Below are 19,770 nucleotides of genomic sequence, written 5' to 3' on the forward strand. Positions count from 1 at the left end.
TCCAGCAGTCTTCCAGCTGAACATCAGAGTTTTCCTGCTTTCCAGTAGTCATCTTTTCAAGAGTTCCTGATTAAGAAAAACCTCTGTCCTACTCAGTTCAGTTCTAAAGTGAGGGTGCATAAGTCAGCAAGCCTGACTTTTGGTGGTGTACTGTTGCTAGGCAACCCGGTGCACCTGGCATCCTATCTCTAAGCAAGATAAACAAGATCCAAACATAGGCCAAGCAATTTCACTCCTTTTCTAATTACACCTTCTTTGCTTAATTTCTTTGAAATCCTGGATTAGTCTCATAGTGTTATCCTGTCCTTAAGAGTTATTTTGGTCCATTAAATTAGACTTTTAAATTTCAATTGCTTGCCTGTAGTTGACATGGTGGGTGGAACTCTGCTGGACCTGAATAAATATTTAATGCCTAGGGTTAAGCGGGAAACTGTGAGATAACAGTCCATGTTCCAAATTTAGTCTCAGAAGAAGAAAAATACAACAATTTGAGGCGTGGGGGTGCTCACCCACTTAATTGAAGAAGTTCTCCAGAAGTCATTAAGCCCTGGGTTAAAGGGGACAGAACATGCCTGTCCTTTGCAGCATTCCAACTCATGAAAGTCACTTTTGGGCATGAGAGTACTATGGAAGTGGAGTAAGCAATAACTAAACTAGATATTTTCCTGGACTTCTGCTATATGTGGAATGCTGATTGGCTGCCTGCCAGTCCCAATCAGGGAGGAGCAGAAGCTGAATGGGAACTCTGGAATGTTCTGCATCAAAGCGGAAGGTGGTTGGAGCCGTTGAAGGAAGGAATATCTGCAGGAAGAAGCTGAGGCAGAGAGAAGATAAAGGACTCCGGGAGGCACCATGGTATCCAAAAGGGGAAAGGGGATAAGTCGTTTCTAGTCAGCTGCCTTTTTCTAAGGCCATTGGTTGTCTTGCCCCATGTGCTCTTTAGCCCAGGATCTCTGGAAAATGGAGGTCTTTCTAAGGCTTCCTGCTGGAGATCCTTCTGGTGGGAAATGCTGTGGATTGAACAGGATCCGTTTGCATGAAGTATGTCACTAAGCTAGAATTCAGAAGGCCCCAACTGCCCTATTACAGTGGGAGAAAAGCAGTCTGCTTCTCTCCCACTGTATTTTCAGGGAATAGGAGATTCCATGTCTATAAATGAAGTGGGGACAGGATGTCAGAGAGCTTTTCATGTCTACTTCCTTGTATAATGAAGAGCTTGATATGACTGCTCTTTAAACAGTAAAGGTAAAGGTAAAGGTAAAGGGACCCCTGATCATTAGGTCCAGTCGCGGATGACTCTGGGGTTGCAGTGCTCATCTTGCTTTATTGGCCGAGGGAGCCGGCATACAGCTTCCGGGTCGTGTGGCCAGCATGACTAAGCTGCTTCTGGTGAACCAGAGCAGCACATGGAAATGCCGTTTACCTTCCCGCCAGAGCGGTACCTATTTATCTACTTGCACTTTGACGTACTTTCAAACTGCTAGGTTGGCAGAAGCAGGGACCAAACAACAGGGCTCATCCCATCGCGGGGATTCGAACCGCCGACCCTCTGATCGGCAAGCCCTAGGCTCTGTGGTTTAACCCACAGCGCCACCCGCATCCAATCTTTAAACAGTAGGTTTGTTTTAAGATATCATTTTAACAGCCTAATCCATTAAATGGTCACTTAGAAGAACTCCAGGATGAGACACCACTCAAAATGAGGAGATAAGATGGCAGCTAAGAATAAGGTCCTGTCAACAAAAAGAGGTGAGCTTCTGTAGACTGCTACTCTGATTTGGTTTTTGACCACTAAATTCTTTCATAAAAGTTGTGCTAACTGTCTACTCCTTTATATGGTTCTGAACGCAGGATGACATAAGGCGCCAGTCCAAATGAGCAGTTAAAATGGCGAGAGGCCTGACATTCACAGAACGTAAGTTGTTTTTACTGTTTCCTCTTCAGTGCAATGCAGGAAGGCGGAGTTACTGAACCCAATCTTGGGAGGGAGACCTTGAGCCTTCCTTTCTGCAGAGTTTGGGGATGATATCTCAAGTGGCAGAAAAATGGAACCTGGTATCTAAATGGTGATGAGGAGCACCTCCCCCACCCTGGGAACATTTGTGCCAAGTTTGGCAACAATATTTCAAGAAACGGCAAAACCTATGTAAATCCCATTTCTGTAAATCCCATGGCATTAGCTACCCCTCCCAGTTTGGTGTAGAACTAATTGCAGTCGTTAACAGTCATCAACAGTTTTTCCATACCCATTAAGTCAATCACCCATCTCCCACCACCCTTCTAAGTAATACCCCTCCCCACCCTCCCACTGTATATAAGGGTCTGGTGACTTCTGCTTCAGTGTATCTGAAGAAGTGTGCATGCACATGAAAGCTTATACCCAGAGCAAACTTAGTTGGTCTCTAAGGTGCTACTGGACTATTTTTTAATTTTTTATTTCGACTGTGTCAGACCAACACGGCTTCCTACCTGAATCAGGGAACCATTAGTGAGCACTATTTCGGTTCAGTCACTCAACCGGCTACAAATCCACCTAACAGTTACCTCATTCAACCCACACTTTACCAGTTTTCTCACAAGAATAACAAGGGGAACTTTGTCAAAAGCCCTACTGAAATCAAGATACACTATGTTCACATCATTCCCCTGTTCCACCAAACTTGTTACTCCATTAAAAAAAAAGAAATGAGATTTATCTAGCAGAGTAGAGCTGAAAACTGAATTCCTGCAGGATCATCATTGCCTACGATTTTGCTCCTGAGCTACAAGTTTTTCAGGGATCTCCCCTACTGGGATTTAGCTGCTATCACACAAAGGCTTTTTTGCAAGTTTTCGCTGATGTTCAAGTAAATTACATACTATGTGACCCAACACCACAATGCAGCTTCAAGAACCAGTGTGGCTTCCAGATCCAATGCAGCTTCCAAATCCAATGTGGCTTCCAGATCCAATGTGGCTTCTAGATCCAATGTCTCTTCCAGATCTAATGTGGCATCCAGGTCAATACTAAAACGCAGACGAAAACCACCTCCCAGAAAAGGTATGTATGCAGCACACATAGAACTGATTCATAGCCTAGACGAGGAACACACTGGAAAGGAAAAGTGGGAGAGCAACAGGAGGCATATGTGGCCAGTCGTGGTGGGCAGGCCTGGAGAAAAGCCAGCCATGCTCTGTCACGCCAACAGGCTCCTTTAGCCAAGCAAACTAGTGCTATACCAGCTTCAGACTGTGTTCTCCGCTGATCCACAATGTGGTAAGGATTTACCTCTCTACCACTGCTCCTTGCCCAGGTGAGGAGCCAAACCTTTAAATTTAAGTTTAATCCAGACAAGACTGAGGTGCAGTCAGTGGGTGGTTCCCTAGACAAGGTGGGTGGGATATGGCCTGTTCTGGATGGGGTTAGACTCCCTCTGGATCTGGATGGGGTTAGTCTCCCTCTGGATCTGGATGGGGTTAGTCTCCCTCTGGATCTGGATGGGGTTAGACTCCCTCTGGATCCATTACTGTCACTTGAAATGAAAAAGCAAAAAAGTTAGCCATGGTACTTAAGCAGATTTTCTTTCTTTTTGTCCATCAAGGAAAACTCGCTGCTGTTTTGCATGAGATAAAAGAGTTCTTTGTCTCTTCCATTGGTACATTTATTGTAGTGATGCTGTGCCTGGTCCTGTTTTTTGCTGCATTTGGAGCTGTTAGTCTGTGTAAGTCTAGGCTGTGTAAGCCTTTAGCATTATCCTGGTTGGCTTTACATCAGTATGAAGAATACTTTCAAGTGTCACCATAATCCAACCACAGCTAAGCCCTTTCACTTCACATTGATTCCAGTGCGTAAGGTAAGGATGTGGCTAAATCTCACCCACTGAAATGAATGCCTGTTTACTGCCCCTCAATAACTGCTTTCAGACTTCTTAGGCCAACATTATGAAGCAACCTGTGCAGTCACCTGTCCTACCTTGCAACTCCTTGTTCCACTTTCCTCCTAGAAAAACAAGTGTATGGTCTGCTTCACTGAGTGGTCGGAACAGCTGAATTCAAACAAAAGAGGTCTTCAGTTTATCAACCACCCTTCACAGGGTGATTTACATGTTTCATTTTAATGCAATTTTATTACTGGAATGTTACCCACTCTGCTGCCTGATGCTTCATTAAACACTTTTCCTTAGAGATGGGAAGAGCCTTTAAAAGTTGCTAACACACGGGGAGCCTTGATTCCAAATCAGCCGCAGCAATTCTGGGGTGGAGGTACTGTCACATCAGCTGACTCACCATTTCTTTCCCTTCTAACTCTTCCATAGATATTCATAAACTGGATCACAAAACACCTGAAATAGATTTAGCAATGAAAATGATCAGGGACTTCATGATCAAAGAGAAACCATCCCTCCAAGGAAGGAATGGTAAGGAAGGTGTCATAGTCCATAGTCCAGCAAGGGGTATTGCCCTTGACTCAGCAGGAAGAAAAGTCACTGTGAAGTGGCTGGACTACAGTAAGATAGTAGTAGGTGGAAGAAGAATTATGTTCCATCCTTTCACTTACCACTTGCCTTCTGGAAATGCTGGACCCCAAGCTCATATCCCCATTCATAGCATTCATCAGGAACAAAACTGGGAGCCCATGTTTGCTGAAGAGACATATAGGCTGTGTCCACATTAGAGTGTTCATGTGTGTGTGTGGAGACACTGTTTTTGCACCTTCAGCCTCACACGAGCTATATTACAATTTTATGCCTCCAAAATCTATCCCAGATGTTCCCGTCCACACTAGCTCAACAGCACAGTTAATCATTTTGGCACCAGCCACAATGACTAGGTTCTTCCACTCTTAATGGAAGTATATCTTCGAATACCAGTTACTGAAAACCACAGGGCAAGGTTCTCTTGCACCTAGGTACTGTTTACAAGTTGAACTTTGGCCCACTTGACAATTCTCAGCTGTGCTGGAGTCCTTGTACCCAGAAGACAATGGTTCAGCCCCAAACCAGAACATCAGCAAGACTCCATTCTAAGACCTGCAAAATGATCCAAGTGCCATGACACCCAACAACCAATCTGAACTGCCCTTAGTCCAATAAGAAGACCACAATGTGCACACCCTGGAGTCATATGCTACTGCCCCGCCCCCAGCTTTAACTAGCCAGAAAGGAGAGCAGTAAAGAGAGCATATCGCCGAGTGTGTTAGTGCAAGCACTTTGCTCATGTCTCCATCGAAAACTAACCCCAAGAAGAAGTGGGCAAGAGGCAGTGTTGGATGACCCACAACACCTCTCTAAGGCCCTTTCCAACTGGCCCAGGCGTCTTAGAATCATAGAATAGAAATCATAGAATCCTAGAGTTGGAAGAGACCACAAGGGCCATCGAGTCCAACCCCCTGCCAAGCAGGAAACACCATCAGAGCACTCCTGACATATGGTTGCCAATCCTCTGCTTAAAGACCTCCAAAGAAGGAGGTCCACACTCACACTCTTGGCCCACACTCCCCAGCCCCACTGAAGAGGCTCCTCATGAGGCCGAAGGAACATTGCCTGGCTGTGGGGCATGAAGGCCGCTCCCTGCAAGGCCCTTTCCACCTGGCCTAGGGGGCGAGGCCCACACTCACCAGCCCCACTGAAGAGGCTCCTCATGAGGCCCGGCTGCGAGTGTGAAGGCCACCATCAGAGGGCCTTCTCAGTGGTGGCACCCGCCCTGTGTAACGCCCTCCCACTAGATGTCAAAGGGAAAAATAACTACCAAACTTTTAGAAGACATCTGAAGGCAGCCCTGTTTAGGGAAGCTTTTAATGTTTAATAGGTTATTGTATTTTAGTGTTTTATTGGAAGCCTCCCTGGGAAAACCCAGCCAGATGGGCAGGGTATAAATAATATAATATTATTATTATTATTATTATTATTATTATTATTATTATTATCATTATCATTATCATCATCATCATCATCATCATCATCATCACTGCAAGGCCCTTTCCACCTAGCCTAGGGGGCTGGGCCCACACTCACCAGCCCTACTATGTTAAATGTGTATTCTGTAGTTCACCTCCTTTGTAATCTTTTATTCTCAAATCTTTAAGATAATATTTTAGTTTTCTGTTACGTTGCTTTGACTGTATACTCTATGTTTGACTTTCTTCAGATTTTTTTATTTATGTTTTATTGATTTAATATGCTGTAAACTGCTTTGAGATTTTTCTTAAAATATAAAGCGGTATAGAAATTTTAAAAATAAATAATATATAAACAATGTCACATCAAAGTAATTGCAGAGGCAAGCAATTTTATCCTCAGTACTAAGTTATATAAGAATTAAAGACCCCGGGTGTATATTTTTTATTTTAATAATAGTGTTTCATATTAATTACATTTAACCTTTTAAAATGTACAGCGGTGTAGCGTGGGTTATCAGCACCCGGGGCAAGGCAAGTAATTTGCGCCCCCTAACACCTAACCATGGTCATTAATACGACAAGACGCGCGTCTTTGGGCGTCACGGCGCAGCCTTCTCGGTCTCCCTCCCCGGCCCGGCTAGTCCCGACGCGTCTTCTTTCTGGCGCGGGGAGGGGGCTTCTTTCTGGCGCGGGGAGGGGGCAGCTCTGGGGCCAGTGCGTCGGCAGGCCTCCGGCGCGGGTGGGGGGGCCCCGTCGGGGCGGGTGGGCGGTCTTGGCGCGCAGGCACTAGAGCGCCGCCGATGGCGGGTTTGGCGGGCTGCGCGCGTCCAGACAGCGACCCGAGCCTGGGCGGCGTGGCGCTTGGTGCCGGAGCCTCCGCCCGCAGCGCCCCGTCGGGAGACCCGGCCGGAAGAAGCCTCGAGCCGGCTGTCGAACGCGGTTGAAGCAGCCAGGGCGGCATGGCAGGCGGCGGCGGCTCCTCGGCGACTCCACGCGGCCAGCCCAGCGCGCTGGCCGAGCCCCGCAGGCGAACGCTGCCCGTCGGTGAGGAGGGGCTGCCTGGCGCGCCCTCCGTGGCCCTGACACGCGGGGACCGCGGCGAGCGCTGAGAGCTGCTGCCAGCTACAGCCTGCGCCCGGTGCGGCTGGCACCCCTGGCACCCCCCACGCTACGCCACTGAAAATGTATGAGGCTTGATTTCTGTGAGTTCTGCATTTGTGAGTCTCTCTTTATTTGACCCTGGAAGCAGCAGAAATGGCAGGATGTTTTCCTATGAGTTAGAATCAGGGTGTTAAGCAGAAATCCTTGGAAGTTTCCTGAAAGACAGATGGAGGAATGTTATTAAAGACTGATCATAGACTAGGTGGCCAGAGCAAAGTGGGATATCCAATACCTAAAAAGAGCAAAAGGCTTAGACACTTCTGGTCAACCCCAAGGTGATAGTGGGGGAAGTAGAGAGCAGGAAGACACCATACATGTTTTCTATCCTATGGCTTGTAACCTTTCCTGACATATGAGAAGATGTTTGGTGACTCTTTGTTTGCTGTGTTTGAACTACAATATAAGCTTTTGTTCTGAAGCGCATCAGGACAGACCTTCTCAACTAGCACCTTGGGTTGAGCTCTGTCCTATTGCAATAGATAAATAAAATACAATTGTACCTTGGAAGTCAATTGGAATCTATTCCGGCAGTCTGTTCGACTTCCAAAACATTTGGAAACCAAAGCGCGGCTTCTGATTTGATTGTTTGGGAACCGATTTGGTCAGGAGCCAAGGCGTTTGAGATCCAAGGTACAACTAAATAAAAATACTGAGTCTCTAAATCTGGATGCTGGGCTCGAAATAATTTCCTTGGTTCTGTGGTTTATTTAAAAGGTGGTCCCACACCTGGGTAACAAACAGAAGTGTTGCAGAGGTGAATTCTTAGCACACAAGCAATAGAATCACAACGCCTCTCTAAGATCTCCAGAGCACAGTTAATCAGATCAATGCTCAGCAGATTACAGACCACCCTGAATGCTAGAATGTGGCCAGTCACAAGTTATAGGGAAACAGCCTTTTTATAGAGTTGAATAGCTGTTTGAGATCTCACTGACCTGAATTATCCAAACCTTTCAGATTCTGAAATACTTGCTGAAGCTGGGAAGTTAGCAGGTGAATTGCTTATATGGGCTGACAGAGCAAATGAAGTCCAGTCTGCAATCAGTAAGTTATTCTTAAAATGGTGATGTTGAGAAATCAGAGGATAGGGGGAACTCATGTACTGAAAGCCCCTCAACTGCACAGCTGTTGAAGGTATAAAGGTCCCACCATCCTCTAGAATCTTCTCGGTTTCTGGGGGTTTTCCTGTTGTTATTCTGTCTCTCACAGCTACAATAAACCTACCATTAAAATTATGGACTGGTCATTTCTTCGTCAGAGGGCAAACAGGCAAATTTAGCAGGGGATCAAATACACTCACAAACACACCTCGGTATGAGAAGAGCAATGAGAGACACTCCAGGGTATAATGTTCTGTACCTCCTCCATTGAAGACTTTATCTGCAAGCAGAATCATAGAATTGTTGAGTTGGAAGAAACCCCAAGCATAATCTAGTCCAGTAATCTAGTCCAACCCCCTGCAATGCAAGAATCTCATCTAAAGCATCTTGTCTAAATATGTGTCAAATAAACCATACTTCTTAAGCACTCACCTCCACTATTCCTCGATTTTCTCAATGGAAACACAATCCTGGGCAAGCAACTGGAACCTCTCAGAATCTTGCTACTGCTCGGCAGGGATTGGGGGTGCCGCGCAATCTTCATAGCATTACCAATCTGTTGATGAATGGAAACAGTAGAACAGGGAAGGAAATGGAGTACAAATGACCTGGCTAAATGTGTCCTTTATTAGAACAAACCTTTCAGTGTTAGCTACCATGTCTTTTGCTGGATTGTAATGAAATATCAGTATGTAATTCATAATGACTTTATTTAAAATACAGTGGTACCTCGGTTTACAAACTTAATCCATTCCGGAAGTCCGTTCTTAAACCAAAACCATTCTTAAACCAAGGCACGCTTTCCCTAATGAGGCCTCCCACAACCGGTGCCCTTCTACCGTTTGGATTCCGTTCTTTGACCGAGTTAAAGTTCTCAAACCAGGACACTACTTCCATTTTTGCAGAGTTCGTAAACCAATTCGTTCTTAAACCGGACTGCTCTTAAACCAAGGTACCACTATAATAATAATAAAAAAATCTGTAAGACCTTCAGTCCAGCTAAAACTGGTTTGTTTGTTTTCCTCTCTCTCTCCGCCCCCCCCCCAAAAAAAATTTCTGGCTGGATTCAAAGATGACCTCACTTCAGATCATCATCAAAAGTGGCAGATATATAAAGAGGCTCTCTATTTATTTGATGAAGGACTAGTAGACTGGAGTCAGGCAGACAGCTTTTGTGAGAGTCAAAAATCCAAACTGGTTATTATTGAAAATGAAAAAGAGGAGGTAAGCTAGCTGAACACTATATATAGAAATGGCATGAATGATCCTTTCTAGAGTGGGATTGGGAAACTGCAAGCAAGAGGCTGCGCAGGGTAATTTGATGCTGCTGGAACAATGGAGGAAGGGAAGGCTGGCATAGAACTAGAGACTGTTTAGCTGAGAGAGAAATGCCTTTCCCCCTCCTAAAATGAAGGGATTCAAAGAAGATGAAGATGTAACTCAGATTAAAATTAGGACTCTTGGATTGTATTGGTATTATCCTGCGTAGTGAGTGATGTAGCAGAGCAGATTCCCTTCAATATAGCAGGAAGCTAGTTTGCAGATTTGTTTGAATCTCTTTAGTTAAGTAATCCAATCTGGCTTGCCAGATGGATTATTCCTGGTGTCCCCTTTTATCCCTCTTAAAAGAATAAAGAAACGAGTCTTTCCTTTCGAAATAACAAGAGGTTTGCTCACATTTCAGTTCATGATTTGATCCCTGAAAGGCAGGCTTTACTTAGTAGTTACATAACAATCTGTGAGTTCATCTCGCATGGAGATTGAGATCATGTGCTGACAGCAAAATTTACATCAAGAGAACAAAATGGCTGCAGGAGAGCAGGAAGCAAGAGATCAGCAAGAGAGGGAGGATGGCTGCGTGATTCGGCTCTTTTATGGAGTCAGCCAGGGCTATGCCTATCTCCTAGATCACATGCAGGGGGAAGGATGCTCCAGACGAGTGGAACAGGAAGTTACACTGACTGGATGTCCCCTTGCTTGTGCCCACTCGAGGGAAATAAGCATGTTGCATTTGACTGCACCAGTGGGTTACATCCCACAGAGCAGACAATAAGAACTGAGTGAACCCCAAGTGAAGTGATCCAACTTGATAAAGGAAGCCTTGTTGCACATGCTAACAGCAAACCCCAACAGTGAGTTCAGACAGGACATTCCTGCATTTCAGGGGGTTTGACACTTGGGGTCCCTTCCAACTCTACAATTCTGGGATTCTGGGCTAGAAAGGAGCAGATTTGTCTGCACAAAGGAGAACTGGGATTTCTATTGGTGGGACACATCTGTTCGAGAATCTCGGATTTGGGGAGAGGCTATAATATGGATTTGAACTGTGAAATATCTAGGAGAATGTGGTTAGTGTCGGCGTCCTCCCCCCCCCCCAAAAAAATTTAAATATTATGGGCTGGTTGCTATGATCTTACTGGTGCGAAATTACACCAAGCAAGATGGTTGACCTTGGAGTTTCTATCTTAAAGAATCATAGAACCATAGAATCATAAGAACCATAGAACCATAGAATCACCTTTTTCCAGGTTCGAGAGCCAGTGTGGTCTAGTGGTTAAGAGCGGTAGTCACGTAATCTGGGTAACCGGGTTCGCGTCTCCGCTCCTCCACATGCAGCTGCTGGGTGACCTTGGGCCAGTCACACTTCTTTGAAGTCTCTCAGCCCCACTCACCTCACAGAGTGTTTGTTGTGGGGGAGGAAGGGAAAGGAGAATGTCAGCCGCTTTGAGACTCCTGAAGGGGAGTGAAAGGCGGGATATCAAATCCAAACTCTTCTTCTTCTTCTTCTTCATAGAGTTGGAATAGACCGCAAGGGCCATCGAGTCCAACCCCCTGCCAAGCAGGAAACACCATCAGAGCACTCCTGACATATGGTTGTCAAACCTCTGCTTAAAGACCTCCAAAGAAGGAGACTCCACCACACTCCTTGGCAGCAAATTCCACTGTCAAACAGCTCTTACTGTCAGGAAGTTCTTCCTAATGTTTAGGTGGAATCTTCTTTTTTGTAGTTTGGATCCATTGCTCCGTGCCCGCTTCTCTGGAGCAGCAGAAAACAACCTTTCTCCCTCCTCTGTGTGACATCCTTTTATATATTTGAACATGGCTATCATATCACCCCTTAACCTCCTCTTCTCCAGGCTAAACATGCCCAACTCCCCCAGCCGTTCCTCATAAGGCATCGTTTCCAGACCTTTGACCATTTTGGTTGCCCTCCTCTGAACACGTTCCAGTTTGTCAGTGTCCTTCTTGAACTGCGGTGCCCAGAACCAGACACAGTACTCCAGGTGAGGTCTGACCAGAGCAGAATACAGTGGCACTATTACTTCCCTTGATCTAGATGCTATACTCCTATTGATGCAGCCCAGAATTGCATTGGCTTTTTTAGCTGCTGCGTCACACTGTTGGCTCATGTCAAGTTTGTGGTCAACCAAGACTCCTAGATCCTTTTCACATGTACTGCTCTCAAGCCAGGTGTCACCCATCTTGTATTTGTGCCTCTCAATTTTTTTTGCCCAAGTGCAATACTTTACATTTCTCCCTGTTAAAGTTCATCTTGTTTGTTTTGGCCCAGTTCTCAAATCTGTCAAGGTCGTTTTGAAGTGTGATCCTGTCCTCTGGGGTGTTAGCCACCCCTCCCAGTTTGGTGTCATCTGCAAATTTGATCAGGATGCCCTTGAGTCCATCATCCAAGTCGTTGATAAAGATGTTGAATAAGACCGGGCCCAAGACAGAACCCTGTGGCACCCCACTAGTCACTCTTCTCCAGGATGAAGAGGAACCATTGATGAGCACCCTTTGGGTTCGGTCAGTCAGCCAGTTACAAATCCACTGAGTGGTAGCATAGTCAAGACCGCATTTTACCAGCTTCTTTACAAGAATATCATGGGGCACCTTGTCGAATGCCTTGCTGAAATCAAGGTAGGCTACATCCACTGCGTTCCCTTCATCTACCAGGCTTGTAATTCTGTCAAAAAACTAGATCAGGTTAGTCTGACATGACTTATTTTTCAGAAATCCATGCTAACTATTGGTGATCACAGCATTCTTTTCTAGGTGCTCACAGACTGTTTGCTTAATGATCTGCTCCAGAATCTTCCCTGGTATTGATGTCAGACTGACAGGGCGATAATTATTTGGGTCCTCTCATTTTCCCTTTTTGAAAATAGGGACAACATTTGCCCTCCTCCAGTCTGCCGGGACTTCGCCTGTTCTCCAGGAATTCTCAAAGATGACTGCCAGTGGTTCTGAGATCACATCTGCCAGTTCTTTTATTTTTATTTTTTATAAGATATTTATTAAGATTTTCAAAGTATTACAAAAGAAAAAAGAAAAAAAGAAAAAAATACAAAATAAAAAAATGGTTAAAATCAACTCCATCTTTCCATTACTTATTTTTCATTAGCTTATTTCCCGGACCTCCTCACGCCTCCCTTTTTTGTATTCCAATTCGGTTTGTTGGTTCAGCAAATCCCTACCCTCTTTCTTTATCCTAGTCTTTAATTTTAAAATATTATGACATTAAGTTTTTACCTAAATAATCCATTTTTCATATTCCCTTATAATATTACAGCTGAAAACCACTTAATTTCTATCCAACATCATTCTAACATTCATCAATTTTACAATATTTCTGTAGATAGTCTTTAAATTTCTTCCAAATTTCTTCCACCGACTCTTCTCCCTGGTCTCGGATTCTGCCAGTCATTTCCGCCAGTTCCATATAGTCCATCACCTTCATATGCCATTCTTCCAGAGTGGGTAGCTCTTGTGTCTTCCAGTACTTTGCAATAAGTATTCTTGCTGCTGTTGTGGCATACATAAAAAAGTTCTGTCCTTCTTTGGCACCAATTGGCCAACTATGCCCAGGAGAAAGGCCTCTGGTTTCTTCAAGAAGGTATATTTAAATACCTTTTTCAATTCATTATAGAGCATCTCCCAGAAATCCATCTGCCAGTCCTTTTAATACTCTTGGATGCAGTTCATCTGGCCCCGGAGACTTGAATACATCTAAACTAGCCAAGTATTCTTGTACTATCTCCTTAGTTATTCTGGGCTGTGTTTCCTCTACTGAATCATTTGCTCTAAATTCTTCAGGTCAGGCATTGTTTTCTTTATTGGAGAAGACTGAGGTAAAGAAGGCATTGAGGAGTTCAGCCCTTTCTGTGTCCCCTGTTTGCATTTCACCATCTTCTCCTCTGAGTGACCCCACTGTTTCTTTGTTCTTCTTTTTTGTTGCTTTTAACCTCTCTAGCAAGCCTGAGTTCATTCTGTGCTTTAGCTTTTCTGACTTTGTGTCTACATGTGCTGGCTGTTTGTTTGAATTCCTCTTTGGTGGTTTCCCCCCTTTTCCATTTTTTGTACACATCTTTTTTTAATCTTAACTCAGTTAAAAGTTCTTTAGATAGCCACCCTGGCTTCTTTAGGCACCTTCCATGTTTCCGTCTCATTGGTATTGCCTGAAGTTGTGCTTTTACTATTTCCCTCTTAACAAACTCCCAGCCTTATCTGTCATATGTTGTGGTTCGAGGACCCGACCCCCGCGATGCGGAATGAATACACAAGGACACATGATATAAGGTTAATGGGCATGGAAAGGCCACAACTTTATTGATTACAGCAGTGGAAAAGGTATTGGCTTAGGCATTGGATCTCTAAAGCAAGTGGGTTTATTCACCAGTAGGTGGAGCCTGTTGATGCTAATCCAACTATAGACTCCCCCCTGATGTCACCGAGGGTCGTGCTATGGCCTCCCGCCAAGCAGGCATCGGACAGAACACACGACCGCCAGATTCCTTTAACGGAATACCCAAAAATTGAAGGCATAGGCGATGGCCACACCTAGCCCTTCGACACACCACAACACATTATTCCAATGCCTAACCTACCCACCAATACCACAAAAGTTGTGACGATTGCTACGAGGTAGGCGAAAAAACCAAAAAGCCTAATGCCAAATGGAAAAACTCCTACCAGGCCCCCTAGACAACCATAGCAAGGCCAATGACCTAAGCCCTAACTCTAAAGGAGTGGAGGGTGGGTGACTCGCAATGAGATGATGGCGAAGAATGAGGCCGGGGAGAGGCTGGCACCGCAGCAAAAGGCTGCTGAACACGCCCCCTCCGAGGCACCTGGTTGGCTGCCTCCCGAGGGGCGTGGGTGCCAGCCAGGTGAGGTGGAGGCAGGGGGCTACGCCCCCTGGTAGGGGCGGTGCTCGGGCTCCCGTCCACAACCACTCCCCTCTCTTCCAGGGAGGAGAGTCTTTCTACTAATGAATTTGTGGATGTTTATTCAAAACCTGCCAAGACCACAAATCCTTTTGTGGTCTTTTAAAATAGTTTGTAAATAGTTCCAATTCTTCCTTGAAATCACGATTGTCCTTCTCACACAGTTTATATGTCAACTTTGCCAACTTTGCATAGCTCATCAGTTTTTCTTGCCATTGTTTTTTCGTCGGGACTTCCTCATTCTTCCATCCTTGTGATAACATCATCAACTCCCTTTCCTTTTAGTATTACTGTCCATGGGATCTCACCCAGCACTTCCCTAGGTTTTATGAAGTCGGCTTTCTTAAAGTCAAGAAATTGAGTCCTAGTATGCTTGGCTGCTCCTTTCCGCTGTATAGTAAACTTCAGAAGAGCATGATCACTCGCGCCTAATGATCCTTCCACTTCTACCCCACTAACCAGGTCATCAACATTGGTTAGGACCAGATCTAAAATGGCTGTTCCTCTTGTTGCTTCTCCCACTTTCTGGACAATGAAGTTGTCTGCAAGGCCAGTGAGGAATCTGTTTGACCTTATGCTCTTGGCTGAGTTTGACATCCAACAAATATCCGGGTAATTGAAGTCCCCCATTACAACTATCTCCCTTCCTTTTGCATGCTTGGCCATCTGTTCCAGGAAGGCATCATCTATCATCACCGTTTGGCTTGGGGATCTATAGTAAACTCCCACAATGAGGTCTCTGTTATTCTTCTCTCCCTTAATTTTGACCCAAATGCTCTCACTTTGGCCTTGAGGTTCTAAATCTTGGATCTCTTCACAGGTATACACATCCCTGACATATAACGCCACTCCTCCTCCTTTCTTGTCTGGTCTGTTTCTCTGAAATAGATTGTATCCCTCCATTATTACATTCCAATCGTGGGACTTATCCCACCAGGTTTCAGTGATGCCTATTATGTCATATTTAGTTTGCTGTACTAAGAGCTCAAGCTCATCTTGTTTATTTCCCATGCTTTGTGCATTAGTGTACAGACATTGAAGTCCATTAATCATTCCCCCGTGTCTCTTATTTAAGGATTTTTTCCTCCCACCACTAGGTCTGTGTGCTGTTTGCTCCATTTGGTCTATGACATTTGGATGATCATCTTCATCAATTGATAGACTCCTACCTTCAGGAGCACTGTCTCCCTCCCCCACATTAGTCAGTTTAAAGCCCTCCTGGTGAGGTTTCTGAGATTTTTTGCAAAAGCATTCCTCCCAACTGTTGTGAGGTGCAGCCCATCACTTGCCAGAAGTCCATCTTCAAGAAACTGCAGTCCGTGATCTAAGAATCCAAACCGTTCCTGTTTACACCATTTGCGAAGCCAGCTGTTCACTTCCCCTATTTTCCCCTCTCTCCCTGGGCCACGTCGTTCAACTGGGAGGACAGATGAGATGACAATTTGTGCATTTAATTGCTTCAATTTCTTGCCCAGAGCCTCGTAGTCTCTTTTGATCTTCTGGAGGCTATTGCTTGCAGTGTCATTGGTTCCCACATGAACCAAGAGGAAGGGGTATTTGTCAGTGGGTTTTATGATTCCTTGCAGTCGTTCAGTTACATCTTGGATCTTAGCCCCGGGGAGACAGCACACCTCCCGAGACATCTTGTCAGGCCCACAGATCACTGCTTCTGTTCCCCTCAGTAGGGAATCCCCTATCACCACTGCACGCCTCCTCTAAGGTTTGGTCGGGGTTCTTCCGTGAGCTGTCCATTCCAAGGTCGCCTACACATTCCCTGAGGACTGACTTTGCTGCTCGTCTTCATATACCTGATCGACTGTAATGAGGGTGAGATCCTCAAATGGAGTCTGTTCTTCGTCTTCCATGCTAGGGGAGAGGACTTCAAAGCGATTGTGTATTTCTAAACAATCAGAGCGAACCCTGGACCTCCTACTTCTTTGAGTCACGTTTCTCCATATATCTGGCACCTGTGTTGGTGAACTAGCCTCCTTCTCAGGGGTGTCCCCTGTCTCCTCCTTGGTGGAGACGGTGTTCTCTGTTGCTTCCAAGAAGAGCTCCAGCTCTCTAATTCTTTGGAGCGTAGCTACACGTTCCTCCAGTTGCTGGACTTTGTCTTCAAAGAGGGCAATCAACATACAATTGCTGCAGGTAAAGCTGCCTGCAACCTTTGGCAAGATGGCAAACATTGCGCAGGAACCGCAGGCGACTGCAGCTGTTCCCTCACCCTCCATCTTGAAAACGTGTCGTTGGGGGTGTCTACAGTGGTCCTCCATCTTAAAAAGCGTGAAGACAGGACAAATAACCCCCCCAAAAAAAAAACCTAGGTCTCCCCCAACAAACGTTTGAGACTAGCTCCCCTAAATCTAAGAGCTCTGATAAGCTCCTCCCACAGCTAATCACCTGCCTCAACAGAAACCCTGCCCCCTCTGACTTTTGCACAGGGAGAGCAGCTAATCAGCCACAAAGAAACACACACACAAGAAAACTCTTTTGCTCCTTCTTCAGCTGCTGCCCTGCAAGCTCTGATAAGCTCCTCCCAAGAAAAAGACTTCAGACTACATGTGATGTGGGACAGAGGAGCTGAGCAGCAAGAAGACTAATTATTGGACTGGATTGCTATGTTACTATATATGCATATGGAAGGAGAGAAAGTTTTATTTTAATTAACATTAATTAATGATTTAGTAGGGATTGACAATCTGATAAGTAGCCTTACTTGTCAAAACTGGAAATGTTAAATAATGTATGTGCAGGAATTTATTGCTAGAGAGCTGTTTGAAAAGTAAAAATATTGTATTTTGTAAGGTTATTTGTAATGTCTGAAGAAAAGCTAGAAGTAATCAGGAAATATGATGCAGCATGAAGGAGACTCATTAACATGTCTAGGAAGACTTATGGGAAGTCAGATTTGGAAAAATGTTAAATTTGTTTTAATTAGTGACTAATTTGTAAAGAAAAAATGAAAATCAATAAAAAAATATTTGCCCCCCCCCAAAAAAAACCCCTACAGTTCCCAGGATGCTTTGGAGGAAGCATTGAGTGTTTAAAGTGGTATGATACTTCACAGTGCAGATGGGGCCACAGTCTGGGGGTGACCTGAGAGGGGATTCTGGCCTCTCATTCCTATGAAAGAGTTTCTGATTGTGCTTTTAGCAGGAGTTCCTGGAAAATGCAATTAAAAACGAACAGCATGACTTCTGGATTGGGCTCCGTCATTTCGTTGGATGGAAATGGATAGATAACACTTACCCACCACGATAGTGAGTCTTGAAGCAACGTTTCTCTGTTTATTGTATTGTAGAATCTTTGCTAAGAATTTGTTTTTTGCTCTTCATTGAAAGCTCTTCCTGTCCTTTGCCTGCATCTAGAACCCAGCAGAGTATTTTATTTCCATTGCATTTTATGTTCCATGTCAGAAAGACGGTTTTGTAGGGAGGAAGCAATATTATATTGTCCAGCTTCATCAGAAGTGGTAATGCTGCGTAGTTTGACAGGGCTTGACAGTAGTTTCATGCTCAACAATGAAGGGCTTCTACACTGAGACAAGAAATCGCCCCACATGGCAGGGGCTGGTCCAGTAGAGCGAATGTGCCTCACCAACCTCAGTCTGTCCTCAGCCTTCTTATACCTACAACCAATCTTGGGTGGAGTGGAGGTGGTTCTTCCAGTCGTTGCTTCCACATATGGTTTGTCTCCTTGCCTTCCACTCTGCCACTACTTATGGGCACCAGCCACCTAGGACTCCACATAGGAATCTGGAATCTGAGGATTCTGAGAGGGGGAGATCTCTTAATGCTGATATAAAGTACACACCCCATGTTGATGGATAGGGACACCAAGCCAGATGTACGGGGTATAAATAAATTAATAATAATAATAACAACAACAACAACAACAACAACAACAACAACAACAACAATAATAATAATAATAATAATAATAATTTGCTTCTCACTGACTCATTGATTTGTGCTTCCTTTTCTTTTCAGTTATTGGGCAGTCGGTAAGCCAGACAACCACCTTTATAGACCAGTCGGTGCAATAAAAGCAAAGTGTGCAACACCACTGCGATGTTGGGAGAACTTTCCCCGTCTTGATCAAAAAAGAAGCATATGTAAGAAGAAGCCCGATAAACGATGGTTCAATTAAAACTCTTCATGGGCAATGAATCGACCCACCTTTAATAGAAGCCATGGTCAATGATCCAAATTATGGAATTAAGGGCATGGAAGAGATCAGGTCTCAGACACCAGCACTCAAAAGCCTTTTGTCAATCCTGCATCCTCAGGTGACCTGATTTTGCAACCTCAGATAATGGAAACTCCTGGAAAATAAAGCAAGGAGGACTCAGTCGTAGCCCACTTTCTGTTGCAATAAATCCAATACAGCCTTCCCCAACCCGGTGCCTTCTAGGTGCCATCAGCCCTAACCAACAGGTTGCGTTGGAGGGCACCAAGTGGAGGAAGATTGATTGAGTATACGTCCTAGAGGGGAACATTTTACCAGATTGGGGGGGGGAGTGGAACATAACACTCTTCTTAGGGATGACTCCCCCTATTGGCAACAGGAAGGGTCTTCGTGGCCTCTCTAGGGGAGGAGTCGCCCCACTTCCCCCAGACCAACTCTGCCTGCAGTCAGAGCAGTGGTGTCTCTCTCCTCTTTATTTCTGAGAGAATTGGTCTTCCTGTGAGTGTGACAGTTTCCATTGTCTTGTTCTATATTACGACTTCCAGACGTCTGTTGGCTTATAACCTGCCAGGCATTGGCTCGCTATCAGTTAGTAATTCACCACACTTCGACCAGTGGGGTCAACAGTGAATCCACAGCTCCAGCAGTCTTCCAGCTGAACTTCAGAGTTTTCCTGCTTTCCAGCAGTCATCTTTTTCCAGAGTTCCTGGTTAAGAAAAACCTCTGTCCCACTCAGTTCAGTTCTAAGTATAAAGTGTTTATTGTCTCACAAGACAAAGATAAATGTACTAACTACTGTAATACAGTTCTTCTGGTCTTAGAAGTAAAGAAACAAATATACAGAGAGATCCACCAGCTCTTTACCAAGCTAGCTCACACTACGCTGTGTAAAACCCACCAAACACAGTTGCTCACAGACTCTCGCCTTGTTGCCCCCAGATTACAGAATGCAATGCAGACTTGACTTCTATACCAGTTTCTGCTCATATGCACATTCCTGAGAAAAAGTGAGGTTGGATAAGTCAGCAAGCCTGACTTTCAGTGTTGTACTGTTGCTAGGCAACCCTGTGCACCTGGCATCCAATCTCTAAACAAGATATTGAGATCCAAACAAGCAATTTCACTCCTTTTTCCAATTACACCTTCTTTGCTTAACTTCTTTGAATGTCTGGATTAGTCCCATAGTGTTCTCCTGTCCTTAAGAGTTGTTTTGGTCCAT

At 44.8% G+C, this 19,770-nt stretch overlaps 1 protein-coding gene across 4 annotated transcripts; it reads left to right on the forward strand.

The window, feature by feature from the left end:
- The first annotated feature begins 659 nt into the window (after positions 1 to 659).
- On the forward strand, positions 660 to 18,713 carry LOC308594309 (secretory phospholipase A2 receptor-like). 4 transcript variants are annotated; one of them, XM_081207361.1, is made up of 10 exons: positions 660 to 855; positions 1,671 to 1,749; positions 1,852 to 1,915; positions 2,885 to 3,040; positions 3,582 to 3,701; positions 4,296 to 4,397; positions 7,997 to 8,083; positions 9,212 to 9,363; positions 17,517 to 17,623; positions 18,353 to 18,713. In XM_081207361.1, the coding sequence occupies exons 3-10, from the start codon at positions 1,888 to 1,890 to the stop codon at positions 18,510 to 18,512; spliced, it is 912 nt and encodes a 303-aa protein (XP_081063487.1). In that variant the 5' UTR covers positions 660 to 855; positions 1,671 to 1,749; positions 1,852 to 1,887; the 3' UTR covers positions 18,513 to 18,713. The 4 variants fall into 4 exon arrangements, 3 of the variants coding, with proteins under 3 accessions (XP_081063487.1, XP_081063488.1, XP_081063489.1); XR_014011385.1 differs by lacking the exon at positions 3,582 to 3,701 and adding an exon at positions 3,984 to 4,074 and having other exon boundaries at positions 661 to 855; positions 17,520 to 17,623; XM_081207362.1 differs by having other exon boundaries at positions 662 to 855; positions 3,651 to 3,701.
- Positions 18,714 to 19,770: the final 1,057 nt, after the last annotated feature.

Source organism: Podarcis bocagei, assembly GCF_964188305.1.
Source record: "Podarcis bocagei genome assembly, chromosome: 9".
In the NCBI taxonomy this organism is placed as follows: domain Eukaryota; kingdom Metazoa; phylum Chordata; class Lepidosauria; order Squamata; family Lacertidae; genus Podarcis; species Podarcis bocagei.

Coding starts and splice junctions, on each gene's coding strand:
- LOC308594309 (XM_081207361.1), top strand. CDS start 1,888: ATGGCGAGAGGCCTGACATTCACAGAAC. Junction 8,084..9,211: donor TGAAGTCCAGTCTGCAATCA/GTAAGTTATTCT, acceptor CTGGATTCAAAG/ATGACCTCACTTCAGATCAT. Junction 17,624..18,352: donor AACACTTACCCACCACGATA/GTGAGTCTTGAA, acceptor TTTTCTTTTCAG/TTATTGGGCAGTCGGTAAGC.